The following is a 13554-nucleotide window of genomic DNA, read 5'->3' on the forward strand; positions in this document are numbered from 1 at the left end:
GGCCTCCACATCCCAGCAGGTGAACGTTAACAGTCACAGTCATGGCTCAATCCCCACAGGCCCCGCTGCTTTTTCTGAGCTGGAACATTCTCGTGGATTTATGCCCTTAGGATGGTTTTTCCAGACAACGTTCACGTGTTGCTGGCTGGCGAGTAGGCCCATTTGGAAGTCAGTACCAAGTGATTGTTGATTCTGTGAGCAACTTAGACTAAGCCTCGGGGGGCTGTTGATGCAGACAGTTGTTTGGTTACTCTGGGTGTGCTTTCTTGAAGCTGACCTGCACACTGACCCGCTGGGCGTTGTGTTAGACGACAGGCTGTCCCCAGGCCTGGGCAGGTCCCTGCGGCTGGCAAGGCCCAGAGTCAGCAACGAAAAGCATGAGCAGGGGTGCTTGTCGCCAGTGGCAGCTTGAAACAGCTGAAGATGGTGCACAGGCAGGTGGGAGCTGGGCTGCTGGTGCTCGTCTTACGCATGGTCCCTGGTGCCTGCTTGGAGCTCAGCCCCAGGCTGCACTCTGCACACGCGCTGCGTTCCTGGCCACAGACTGTGTCCGCGTCCTGCAGGTGGCGTCATCCAGGTTGGTTTGAGTGCACTCATTACAGATAGTCCCTTTGGTTCACGATGTCACAAAGTATCACTCAGCACAGCTGAGTGGCCCTGGTATCGGGAACCTGCCTTCCTCAGTCACCCACCGACCGACGTGACTGCAGGGCTCCAGGCAAAGACAAAGTTTCACTGTTGGTGTACCAGCCCACCGACAGCACGGTCGTCCTTACCAGCCTGCAACTGGCACTCCTCTGGAACCACACCAGCCTGCCAACAGCACGGCTGGCACTTCTACCTTGTTTATCGTATGCCCAGGTAGTGCTGCGTGTGAAACGTGACAGCGCAGCTTTGTTTCACACAGACACCCGTGACAATGGGAGTACCTTCACCAATGCACCTCTCTGCCCTCCTTGGGACCCATGAGTGCCTGCACTAGGTGTGGACGCACCCCCCCCCGACAACATGACAAGCAAGTGAGGTTTAAGGAGAGTTGGGTTGTTCAGCAGCCCCCTCTCCATTCCGTCCCCAGCAGCAGAGTCTACCGCCTCGACCAAGACACCACTCCACGGCAGGTCTTCTCACGGCAGCACTCAGTGTCTCCTGGGAGGCAGCTCACCTAGTCTTCTGCTTCTGCTCCTCCTGTGGGAGCAGGGAGGTCAGGCCTGCCCCAAGCTGGGCCTCGCTCACCTAAGCACCGCCCCCAGCGACCCCACAGCGCCTCTGGAGCCCTCTGCACACCCTCAGCCCGCAAGCGCCAGGTTGCTCAGGGTCCGTTCTCTTTTCTAGTCCCTGTCTGCTTTTCTCCGCATTTCAACTTTGGCAACTTCAGGCTTTTCTAGGCCCCTCCCCTGGGACAGCCTGTGTTGCCCCCAGAGCCCTCAGGCCCTCACCCTAACGGTCCTCTCTAGCTGGGCCAGGGCTGCCTCATAGCGTGGGACCAGTGGCTGCAGCAGCTCCCCCGGAACCTCGTGCCGCCTGAGCTCTGGCACACCCGCGCCCGCCAGCATCCGCAGAAACTTCTGCTCCTGAAGGAAGAGCAGGGGCTGTGTCCTGGGGGCCAGGTAAGCCAGGGCCGCCCTCCCCCCTGCCCTCGGCACAGGCGGCAGCCCACCTGCACCCGGAGCAGCAGCGTGAAGGCCCGTCCAGCTCGTCCTGCTCGTGCTGTCCGTCCAACCCTAGAGCCAAGCGGGGGTTGTGGGACCAGAGGCCCTCGGGCCACCCCCCCCCCCACCAGGCACCTCCCCACCTCTGCCCCACCTGTGCACATAGGTCCGAGCGTACTGTGGGGCATCGTAATTGACCACCAGCTCCACCCCTTGAACGTCAATGCCGCGGGCTGTGGCGTCTGTGCTGATGAGGCTGCGTGTCACGGGGTTCAAGTGAGGCCACGCAGGCAGATGCCCCTGTGAGCCCAGGCTCCACCCCCTCTCCCCGGAACTCACAGCCGAACCTTGCCCTGCTCAAACTGCTTCAGGATTTTCTTCCTCTGGCTGGGTGCGTGGCGAGAGGAGAACTCGGCCACGCTGACCCCCCCAAATGCCTGGATGAGCAGGAAGAGCCTGTGGGGGGGAGGGGTAGGCAGAGCTGAGGGCTGAGTAGTAATGGTGCCTGGTGGTCACGGGGACTGTGCCAGTGGGAACACCCAGGCTTTCCTCAGCTCCCAAGGCTGTCTCGTGCTGAGAGTTTCCACAGCCACGCTCTTTACCCACCATGCTCTAGTCTCAGAAAGACCAGTGGTCACGTGCCCTAACAGGCTGGGGCCCAGGCCCACATGCTCGCCACCCACGTCCTCCAGGACACCTGAATGAGTAATACAGCATTCCCACTTCGCGTCCTCTACCTGATGTGTGATATCCCAGCCAGGGCACCATACCCACTGGGGACAGCTAAGTAGAAGTCAAACACCCAGGACACGCATGTGGCCCGCCCCCCCACCCCTGCACCTGTGGGAGTTCTCGCGGGAGTTGGTAAAGCAGAGGACCCTCGAGAACTGTGTGGTCAGGACCAGGTGCAGGACGGCGAGCGGCTTGGCGCTCAGCTTGCAGGGCACATAGTGATGCTGCAGGATGACATTGCAAGGTTGGTCCCAGAGCTCAGCGCCCGAGTGCCCACCCCATGCCCACCAGCCCCCCACTTACTGCCAGTCCTTCTGGGAAGGCGTACTTCCCGCCCGTATCCTCTGCCGCGTCAACCCCGCCTTCGGAGCCCTTGCTCTCCAGCCCTGTGGAGAAGAGCTGGGGCTGGTAGAGGCCAAGCTGCTGGAGCTTCTCAGGGTTCTGGGTCAGGGTAGCCGAGAAGAGCAGCTTCTGCAGAGGCATCTGGGGGGCGCAGGTGCTGGGGGCGGGTATGAGGGCACAAGCGAGCTGATGAGGGGCTCACAGGGCGGGAGGCCCTGCTCACGGCCCTCCTCTGCGCGCCACCCTGGGGACACCCTAGGCTTGGGCTCCAGGGGGGAGGGACTCCGAGGAGGTGGCAGCGGGGCTACCTGGCAGCAGTCACAGCCCTCAGTGGCCCTCGCTGAAACAGCGCACAGGGGTCTGCCGGGCCCTCGCACCGGAACACAGCCGCTACCACGCGTGGCAGCCAGGACTGGTGCATGCTGTCCACCATGCGGTCTGCCTCGTCCACCACCTGCAGGGACAAGTCTAGTGGCCGAGGGGACACAGGGAGGCCCCAGCCAGGCACAGGGTTGGTGGCCTACCAGGAAGCGCAGCTGCTGCAGGCTGAAGCCAGGGGTCTGGTCGATGTGGTCCACTAGGCGGCCAGGGGTGGCCACCACGATGTCGGCCAGGCAGCGGTAGCCATTTGCTCTGTGGAGCACAGTGCGCATGAGCCCAGGACACTTTCCCGGCCCTCCTGACAACAGATGTTCACACCCCCACCAGCGGCGCTCGCTACACCAACGGCAACGGTGGGGTGGCCCACAGGACCTACGTTCTCTGGACAAGGCTCTCCTGCTCCTTGGCCAGTGCCTTCTGCCCAGTGACCAGGGCGACATGCAGGGGTGTGGCAGCCGTGTAGATGTGGAACACCCTGCACACCTGGAGAACAAGCAAGTTGTCAGCAGCTTGGGGAAGCTGTGCTCCCACTCATTAAGGCCCCGCCCCAGAACACAGGCCACTGAAGTCCATACCTGCTGTGCCAACTCCTTGGTGGGTAACACGACCAGAGCCCGGACATGGCACACCACCCGGTGCAGGAGGGCCTGGGGGCAGGGGGCGTGTTAGCAGGGCCCTGCTTCCTGTGCTTGGCCCACCTAGGCCGGGGGAGCCACTCACTCACCTGGACCACAGGAATGACGAAGGCCAGCGTCTTCCCGCTGCCAGTCGGGGCTGAGACACAGAGGTCCCGGGGCCAGAAGCCCCCTCTCCCCACCAGAAAGCCCCCCGCTGCACTCTGCAGGAGAGTGGGGATCACAGCTGCCTGGACTGGGTCGGGGCATAAGGCAGTCAGGGCACTCGGCCATCATAACGCCAGCAAGCTGCCCCCCGGCCATGCAGTCCACCCAGCTCCAGGCACAGGGCGGGAGGCCCTCAGAGCCACAGGGAGAGACGGGGCTGGGTTGTGGGTTGGTAGCTGGGGCCTTGTGGCTCTGGGTGGGGACATGCTGGCTGTGGTGTGACCTCACCTGGGAAGTAGGATGAGATGCCCTGGGCCTGCAGCTTCCTCTGCAGGTCAGGATGGACCTCAGGGATGTCCTGAATGGGGACGAGGTGCTCGGTGACACTCTTCCCCACTCGGCGCGGCTTGGCCAGCCACGTGGGCAGTAAAGGCTGGACCTGTCCCGGAGGGGAGGCAAACCCAGCAGGTGAGTGCCTGCGGCAACCAGGAACAAAACAGCAAAGCACACGGGAGACAGGCCCAGGTTAAGAAGGTGGAGGGCAGGGAGATCCAGAGAAGCCTTCCCCAGGTGCCCTCTGCTTTCATGGCAACCCACCCCTACGTGGCTCGTAAAGGTTGACACACACTCAGAAGATGGCGCTGCCTGCCCACCGCATCTGCAGGCCCTCGGTCCCCATACTTCCCCACAACTGTAGCAAAACCCCCTCAAAAGCAGCCCTGGGCGCCCTGCCCCGCTGGTCCCGTTCCTGTGCCCGAGCCACTAATGGCCCTGCTCTGAGAGCTCGCTCCTGTCCCGGTCACCCCAGCCTCGTCCTCGCTGGAACACGGCGCCAGGGCTCCTACCTGGGCAGCCTCAGCTGTGAGGTCCCAGCCTCCTCAAGGCCTTTCCCTGACACCCCCGCCCACTACACTAAGCCCCCAGCGCCCTCAGCCTGAGGTCTGTGCTCAGCCCGAGGGACTCCACATTGTTACTGCTGCCGCCTGGCTCCTCTGCAGAACTTCCCCTGCATTCCTAACCTAAGCGCACACAGCTTCTGCAGGAAAATGTGGTCCTGCCCGTCTTGTTCTGCTGATTTCAGACTCGTGGCTAGGCATGGCCAACGTTACTCAGCACAGGCAGGTGTCAGGCGCGGTGTCAAGTACGTGAGTCTGGTGGGTACGTGTACACGTATCCAGAGACACCGATACCGGAAAGCCGCTGCCGGCTCCGCACCGGATCGCCGCGATAAATCGCGCATTGCAATAAAAGGCAGCGCGAGTCTGGGCGCCCCAGGACGCGTGCGCGCTGTGGGCTCTGTGAAGCGCGCGCCAGCGCAACGTCCAAGGACGCACGTCTGCACGCACGCTCCGGACTGAGAGCCTCCCACTCAGCCGCACGCCGCCACCTGGGGCGTCCTTCCGGGCAGAGGCAGTCAGGTCCTCCTCCAGGTGTGCAGCGAAGATCCGTCCACCTGCAAACGGTACCGTCTCCGAAACACCCAAATGGACCCCGCTTCCGGGTGCGGCTTTACCTCCGATTCGGAACCCCTCGGAGTGCCGTCAAGACCCTGGGGCCTCGCTTTGCAAACCGCTTTCTCGCCACTGTTCGGACTTGGGCTTGATGGACGACCGCTTCCTCTCCACAGCCGTGCCCGGCCTCGGCAGCACCGGGCGGCTTAGTGCCCGTTCACCGACGCGCGGGGCCCAAGGCCTCCGGGACAGCTCCGCGGCCGCGCCATCCGACCCACCCTCGGAGCCGCTCACCTTCGGCGCCCTCCTCCGCTCGAAGCCGCCAAGCAGCAGGGCGCGGGCTGGAGCTCCCGAGGCTGCTTCCGGCGGCCCTTCCCGCGGGGTCTCTGAGGCCTCCTCCACCGTCTCCGCCTTGGCGTGCACGGCGCCCTCCTCCGGCGCCTCGTCGCCCCGACCTGCGTCCGCGCCGCTACCAGCCGCCTTCGGCCGCTTCCTCCGCGGCGCACCGGGGCTCTCGGGCTCACCGCTGCTCCCGCGCCGTCGCCGCCGCGGCCGCCGACGCCGCTTCCCCGCCGCCTCAGCGATCGCCTGTGAGGGCGCAGACCGCCGCTGCTGCTGCCGCTCCCGGGCCCGGCTCTGCAGCCGCTCCAGCAGCTTGCGGGCGCGGCCGTCCGTGTCGGTCTCCGCCTGGGCCGGGCCTGCCTCCTCGGGCCCCGAGTACCGAGCGACGTGAAAGAGCGCCATGGCCAGCCGAGCTACACGAGACTGCGAGCTCGGCGCCGGCGTGACGTACGGGCGGTCGCGCCAGGCTATGACGTCACTTGACGTCACGGGCGCGCCGGGCGGTGGGGCGGAGTCCCGCCCGTTCCGCGTGGGGCGGCGGCGGCATGGAGGCGGATGGCGGCACCGGGGGCAGGGGCCGGGCGCTGGGCCGACTGCTGGAGGCAGTGCTGGCCAGCCGCGGCGAGGCCAACGCCGTGTTTGACATCCTGGCCGCGCTGCAGGTCCCGGCGTGGGAGGCCCGGGAGCGGCTGTGGGCAGGGACGGGGGGTGAGAGGAGAGTCCGGTGGGAGCGGGACCCGGGGCCGGCACACGGTGCGGTTCAGGGGGAGTCCTCGGGTCCGGAAGCGCTCCCCGGGTGTGTGACGGCAGCGGGGTCCGCGGGAGGCGCGAGCGGCCGGCATCCCGTGCTCACGTCCGGCCTCGCCCTGCAGGCTGAGCACCCGGAGGAGATCCAGGAGGCCATCCGCACATGTAGCCGCCTGTTCGGGGCTCTGTTGGAGCGGGCGGAGCTGTTTGTGGGCCGGCTGCCCTCGGAGGAGGCGGTCATGGCAGGTGAGGGAGGGAGAAGTGCCCCGAAGCCCTGGGCAGGGGTCGCGGTGGGAGGGCCACCACGGTCGCTGTGGGACGGGGTCGTACTGCGGGCGTTAGGGGAGAGTGGGGGTGCTAGCACGGTCGGGGAGCCCCAGCTGAGCACCTGCTGCGGGTAGAACCCACGGGCTCGTCCCGGGGATGGCGCTCCCAGGGTGAGCCTCCTGCTGCTACCGCATCCCCCCCCCACCTGCAGGGTCCCAGGGAGCCACCCGCAAGTACAAGGTGTGGATGCGGCATCGCTATGTCAGCTGTTGCTGTCGCCTGGCGGAGCTGCTGGCCCACCCCTCCTTCCGGGTCCGGGTGAGTCTCATTGGGCTGCCCTGGTTGGTGTTCTGTGGGGGGAGCCAGGTACCCTGCCTCCTGGGTTGTGGTTTGCAGGAGTGTGGCATGTGGGTAGCCAGCCCTCCTCCGAGGCTTGTGGTAGATGGTGCACCACAGGTGATAGTCATACACGGTGACTGAGTCTAGCTTTGCATCCCAGCTCTGCCGATTCTGGCCTTGACCCGGGGCAGCTGCCTCAGCGGCCTTGTCTCCACCACGTGACTCAAGGCCCGCCTGGCCAAGCCACGTGAAAGCAGGCCAACTCAGCGTGTGTATGTGTGGTGCCCACACAGCACTGGGCGCTGTCATGACTGCCCCTGTGCAAGTCGGGGTGTTTGGTCTGTCTGTAGCCACATACGGTCTTCCCCAATGGGTCTACAGCCATGGGCGCAGGCCGGCTACGATCCTCAGTAACGTACTGCACTTAACACGTACGGTTCAATGTTTTTAGTTTCTAACCGGCTGCGCCATCTTATGTCTGTACCACCAGTAAGCCAGTGTTCTGTTTTTTCATGTTCTTGTCGGTATTTGTTGTATTATTTCTAAATACAGTCAAGGCTCCAACTTTTAAGAGTTAAGGAGACGTTATACAAAAATTCTCATTCCCAGCTTTTCACCAAAAAAGCGGGCACTCTTCTGCTGCCAGGCCCACAGCCACGCATGGCACCGTTTGTCCAGAGGGAGAGCAGGTGTCCCTTTTGAAGGGCACATCTCGTCCAGTTTGCCGCACTCCCCACTACTCTCTGTCGTTTCACACATGCCTGGGCTGTGAAGGTGTTGAGTTTGCAATCCTGGTGTTAGACCTGGAAGATGAGCCAGGGTAAACACTGCCTGCTGGGTCCCTGCTTTGTGCCAGGCACCGTGGTGGTGTGTCACGCCTGCGTTTCCTCAGCTGTTCTCAAGGCAGTCTTATTGAACAGGTGACAGGAGAGTGGTCAACTGGCTCCCAGGCCAGGCCCTGTCTGCACACAGCACAGGTTCCAACGTGTTTTACGGGCAAAGAACGGGGTCACGGGTGGCAGAGTCTGTTCTTGTCATTGGCCTGTAGTTAGTGGACTAAGGGTTCGTACCACCTTACTTTCCCGCCTGCTGACCCGGTGCTGGGTCTGCTCGTGGGGGCCTCTCCTGGCCCAGGTTGGCCTTTGCGCCTGGTCTGCAGGGGCATGAGGGGGATGTGATGTGCAGCTGGGTTGTCATGGCCACTTTACCCCCTCTCCTCCCAGGAGCTGGCCCTTGGCACCCTCATGAAGTTTGTGCAGCTAGAAGGCTCACACCCTCTGGAGAAACCCAAGTGGGAGGGTCACTATCTGTTTCCTCGTGAGCTCTTCAAGGTGAGGGGCTGGGCAGGGCTCTGGGCTACTGGGTGCGCTGGTTCTTACACCTCACGCTACGTAGTAGTGGGGTTTCTGTGGGTGTGGCTGCTGGGCTCACCACTTGCCCTGTCTGCTGGCACCCTCCCTCCTTGCTGACCTGGGGGTATGTCTGCTGGTGCCCTGCCCTCCCCGCCAGCTGCCCTGGGGGTGCACTCACCTCTGTCTCCACCAGCTGGTGTTAGAAGGCCTGCTGTCACCGGAGGAGGACCACGCCCTGCTCCTCTCCCAGTTCCAGGGCTACCTGGAGTATGATGACATCCGCTACCATACGATGCAGGCGGCCACAGGCGTCATGGCCAGGGTGACTGACGGACGAGCTGAGGTGAGCCGGGTGGTGTCTCCCAGGCAGGCAGCAGGGGTGCATGGCCTCTGGGTGCTCAGCCAGCCTCCTGCAGGTGCCGCTCACCTTCTGGAACAACGCCTTCACGCTGCTGTCTGCCGTGAGCCTGCCGCACCAAGAGGGTAGCTCCCCCAACTTCTTTGTGAAGCATACAGGTGAGAGGCCATGGATGGAGAATACCGTGGGTCCCTGGGAGTAGAGCGGAGTGGGGGTGTTCCACGTGTGTGTGTCTCAGCCAGACACTCCTTACAGGTCCATCAGACAAGTGGAAGGTGGTTCATCTGAAGGTGAGGTGCTCCAGCATGTGGGTGCAGACCTGAACCTGGGGCTCACTGGGTGGGACCAAATCTTCCAGGCCTGGGTCAGCCCGGCCCAGAAAGGCACCGTATCCCTGTGTTCTGGGACAGAGGTGACCATCGGGGTGGCTGACAGGCACGTGGTGGTGGGGTGAGAGCTGTGGGAGCCACGGCAGAGGTTGGGGTCCAGAAGGCTCCTCTCACTGAGGTCTCCGTGGCTGGGTCCCTACAGACAACGTCACCAAGGCCCTGAGGCTTTCAGGCGCTTCAGGGAGCAGGGACTGGTCCTGCCCGTCTCCCGGCTCTGAGGCAGCCCTGGGGCTGTGGGCCGGGGGGTCCAGGTGCAGAGGGGAGGCCAGAGGTGCAGGAGGGAGCGCAGGGCTGGGCCGCGGTGAAGGCTGCCATGGGCAGGGCGTCCTCACCGCCATCTGCTCCCCGCAGGAGCACAGAAAAGCCTTCCAGCTCATGTGGCTCAGCTTTCTCCAGTACAAGGTGGGCGGGGGCGGGGGCGGGGGCGGGGGCAGGGCAGGCGTGCACGGGTGGGGGTGGGAAGGCAGGCACTGCGGGGTGAGCACGGGCGGGTGGGGGGCAACAGTGGCCACCCCCAGGTCACCCCGCCTGCCTGTACCCCCAGTTGCCCATCAGCCTGTGTAAGAAGGTGCTGCTGACCATGCATGAGTCCATTCTCCCGCACCTGGCGCAGCCCACGCTCATGACGGACTTCCTGACCGGCGCCTACGACGTTGGTGAGCAGGCCGACACAGCGTTTGGGGTCCGGGGGCACCTCCGGGTGGAGATGGGGAGGCCCTGGCCCTGAGGGTCAGCACACTGAGGGACTCATTTCTCTGCAGGAGGTGCCATCAGCCTCTTGGCCTTGAACGGACTCTTCATTCTCATCCATAAACACAACCTGTGAGTGGGGGCGGCCGTGGGCCCTTCCCTACTGGGCCGAGTCCCTGCCTAAGGCGCTTTGAGGGACCTCCGTGGGGTTGGGAAGAGGAGTAGGAGGAGGTGGGACTGCAGCCAGGGGGGGGTTGGTGGTGTGCTGGGCCTGCCTCGTCACAACGCCCCACTTCCAGGGAGTACCCCGACTTCTACCAGAAGCTTTACAGCCTCTTGGACCCGTCTGTCTTCCACGTCAAATACCGAGCCCGCTTCTTCCACTTGGCCGACCTGTTCCTGTCGTCCTCGTGAGTGCTGGCGCAGGCACGGGGCGGGCTGTGCTGCGGGTGGGTTTGCTGGTTGTCCCTCAGGGAGGTGTGGGGTCAGGAGAAGGGCAGTCCCCCAGGCACAGGGAGCCAGCAGAGAGCCGTCGGCAGGGCGTCTCCCCCTGTCCCTCCCGTCACGGGCCCGTCCCCAGCAGAGCCTCGGACTGGGATGGGGCCTCACACCTTCCTGCCCCGCAGCCACCTCCCTGCCTACCTGGTGGCGGCTTTCGCCAAGCGCCTGTCTCGCCTGGCTCTGACAGCGCCCCCGGAGGCCCTACTGATGGTGCTGCCGTTCATCTGCAACCTGCTGCGCAGACACCCCGCCTGCCGGGTCCTTGTGCACCGCCCCCAGGGCCCTGGTGAGTGAGGGTGCAGTTGGGGAGGGAGCGAGGGCCCGGGCAGGGGCCGGCGCACACCACCTCCGGATCTTGTCCCCAGAGCTCGATGTGGACCCCTATGACCCTGAGGAACAGGACCCCGCCAAGAGCCATGCCCTCGAGAGCTCCCTGTGGGAGCTGCAGGTGAGGCTCCCCACCCATCCTCACTCCCCCGACATCTGACAATCCACTTTGCTCGCTGACTTGTGTCTGAACCTTCCCACTCCTACCGCACAGCCATGTTAAAGACGTGGCAAGCATATACTCTTTGAGTGCTTGCTTGTTAGAGCGCTACTCCTGTTTTCTCTGGGAAGATGACGTACCCCCTGGTCCCCCTTCCCCCAGGCCCTGCAGAGGCACTACCACCCTGAGGTGTCCAAGGCTGCCAGCGTCATCAACCAGGTGCTGTGCGTGCCGGAGGCCAGCATTGCACCGCTGCTGGAGCTCACGCCCTATGAGGTGAGGGCAGGAGGGGCTGTGGGGGGTGAGGTGAAGGGGTGCAAGGGGCACAGTGGGGACCCAGGTACACAGGACCGTGCCTGAGAGCCAGCCACCTGCCCTCCAGGTCTTCGAGCAGGACTTGAAAAAGAAGGTTCCGGAGCCAGTCCCGCTGGAGTTCATCCCACCCGTGGGCCTCCTGGGCCGGCAGGGAGAACCCTGTGCCCAGTACTTCTCCCTCAGCTGATGCCCCCCACCCAATAAATCATTTTCTAGAATTATGACTCTGGTGGGAAGTGGACAGTGGGGGGCTGCCCTCTCCTGGCTGGCTGTCAGGGGCTCCCATGGCTGCCCTTCTTGGGATGCAGTTTGGCCAGCTGCCCATGGTGCACCTGGGGCCTCTTCCATCATGTGTGCCTGGGGGCACGGTGACAGGAAGGACCTGTCTCTGCCTGGGTATAGTCACCAGGGGTGACCCACCTCGGCTGGAGTGGTTATAGGTGGAGCCGGCAAGGTGCCAGCTCCTCAGTATGCTCTCCGCCACGGCCGGAAGGCAGGAGACCTACCTGCACTCGCTTTCTGCCAGAGCCGCCCACTCCAGGTTGTCGCATGTCCCAGGGCAGCACAGCTGAGCCTTCTAGAGATCTTTAAGGAGGAGTCAGATGAACCGGGGCTGCAGGCTTGTCAGGTGATGAGGGAGGTCGGGTGTGTAGGGCAGCCCACACAGCATTGGGAGTGTCCAGGACTCGGGGTGACTGCCAGAGCCCCCCTTCTACAGCCCCCTCCCTGCCCCCCACCCCCCACTCCCGAGGTGAGCAGGGGGCCTGGAGCGCTCACAGCGTGCTCAGCGTGCTCTTGACCGTGGATCCTGATGTTTGCTGCCTGATTGGGTCCTAGGAGCTGCCCTGTGGTCCAAGGCCTTGAGCAAGGGGTCGGAGTGAGGCAGCACCCAGAGTCCAGGGACGGAGCCGCACACCCTGTGTGTGGGGTGCTTGCTACTCCCCCCGGAACACGGTGGGCTGTTTCTGCCCCAGGGCCTTTGCACCGGCTGGGCCCTCATCCTCGCTCCAGGCCCCGCCCGGGCCAATGTACAGCGGGCCGTGCTGTGCGGGGGCGTGCATGCATGCCTTCACACGTGTGTGTTCACGCTCACGCACAGTCCACTGTGTCTCCGTGACGTTGGCCCATCTAAACCCCACGGTTATGCGTAGATGCCACCCCCAGTGAGAACTCGGGGCGTGCGGGCAGGCAGGTGTGCTCTGTCCTGCTCACACTCCCCAGCGCCGAGGTCGTGGCGTCAGCCCTGTGGGCGCTTGCTCTGCCTGGCGGTGTCCTGAGCGCGCGCAGCCGCCAGGGGCCGCTGCAGCCCAGCTGTGGCCTCCTCCAGACCCCGAGGGCCGAAAGAGCTGCCCTGGTGTGGGCGTGATTCACCACGCAGATTTCCTCACCGTTGCCTGCGCCTCAGGGCCTGCCCTCAGTCCTGTGGCAGGTGCCAACCCCAGGTGGCCACCTATAACACCTGGGGTACCTGAGTTGGGAAGATGTGGGGCACCTTCTGGGAGCCAGAACCAAGGCTCCTGGGCTGTTGACGTTGAGAAGCCACAGCCCACATCTCCATGAGGAGCAGCCCCTGGGGTCCGCACCCGCAGGCCTAGGACTCAGGGTGCCTGTTTACCCCCGACGCAGCCCTGGGCACTGATCCCTACTTCTGCCCCATGAAGGGGAGCTCAGTGGGGTGTGCTCTCCCGATGGTGACGCAGGGAAGCTATTTCCTGCCCTGTGGGGCCCTGGGTGGAGGGGTGTCCACTACGTTTCCAATGGTTCTTCCTGGTTCAGCTGGTGGGAGTGGGATTCCATCATTGGAAGGACCTTGTCTGGTGGAATTGCCACTTAATGAAACGCCAAACTTAATGTCTCACCAAGGATCAAAGAGGCCTCTTCTGGGGGCTACGGGGGCCCGTCCCCAGCCGACCACCCTGAGCGTCCAGTCCCAGTTCTGATAACCCCGTAGCTCCGGGAGTTTAGACACTGAGGGGGCCATTTGACTGTCACCTGCTAGGTTCTCACTGTGCACGGGACACATCCTCCCAAATGGCGAAGACTCAAATATTCCACGGACTGCCTGAAGGTACACGTCTGTCCTGGAAGGACAGGCATGATGCTGCTCAGGAATGAGAATGACCAGACTTGTCTCAGGCTTTTGTGGTATCGTGAGAGGCCAGTCCCTGGAGAAGCACAGCCTGCTTGGTAAGGTAGAGGGTCAGTGACAAAATGAAGACTCAACAGGGTAGGCCGACAGTGGCTGCAATGATAGGTTCAAGCCTGGTGTGGTTGTGAGGTTGGTGCAGGATGGACCGTGTTCCATTCTGGTCTGCGTGTGGTTGCTAGGAGTTGGGCTCGAGGGCACCTAACAACGACAGGTCCTCACGGTCCACACAGGACAACACTTTCTCCCTGGGTGTGTTTGTAGATTGCAGCCTGTTCTGACTT

The 13554-nt window shown here is 63.6% G+C and overlaps 2 protein-coding genes across 2 annotated transcripts; one reads left to right on the forward strand and one right to left on the reverse strand.

The window, feature by feature from the left end:
• Positions 1-1424: 1424 nt before the first annotated feature.
• On the reverse strand, positions 1425-6081 carry DDX51 (DEAD-box helicase 51). The gene is made up of 13 exons (XM_007955055.2): positions 5632-6081; positions 4175-4325; positions 3829-3974; positions 3680-3751; positions 3481-3587; positions 3248-3356; positions 3032-3177; positions 2685-2880; positions 2490-2605; positions 1989-2105; positions 1804-1905; positions 1658-1721; positions 1425-1571 (listed from the first exon to the last, which is right to left on the reverse strand). The coding sequence occupies exons 1-13, from the start codon at positions 6079-6081 to the stop codon at positions 1425-1427; spliced, it is 1923 nt and encodes a 640-aa protein (XP_007953246.2).
• A 143-nt stretch (positions 6082-6224) lies between these two features.
• NOC4L (nucleolar complex associated 4 homolog) lies at positions 6225-11311 on the forward strand. Its single transcript, XM_007955034.1, has 15 exons — positions 6225-6341; positions 6552-6672; positions 6905-7011; positions 8256-8363; positions 8578-8727; positions 8801-8900; positions 8998-9032; positions 9483-9533; positions 9676-9787; positions 9893-9953; positions 10121-10231; positions 10448-10608; positions 10688-10770; positions 10972-11085; positions 11192-11311. Exons 1-15 carry the CDS (start codon positions 6225-6227, stop codon positions 11309-11311), a joined length of 1551 nt encoding a protein of 516 aa, XP_007953225.1.
• Positions 11312-13554: the final 2243 nt, after the last annotated feature.

This window comes from Orycteropus afer, unplaced genomic scaffold (genome assembly GCF_000298275.1).
Source record: "Orycteropus afer afer isolate SDZICR_OR568_19922 unplaced genomic scaffold, OryAfe1.0 scaffold00489, whole genome shotgun sequence".
Classification (NCBI taxonomy): domain Eukaryota; kingdom Metazoa; phylum Chordata; class Mammalia; order Tubulidentata; family Orycteropodidae; genus Orycteropus; species Orycteropus afer.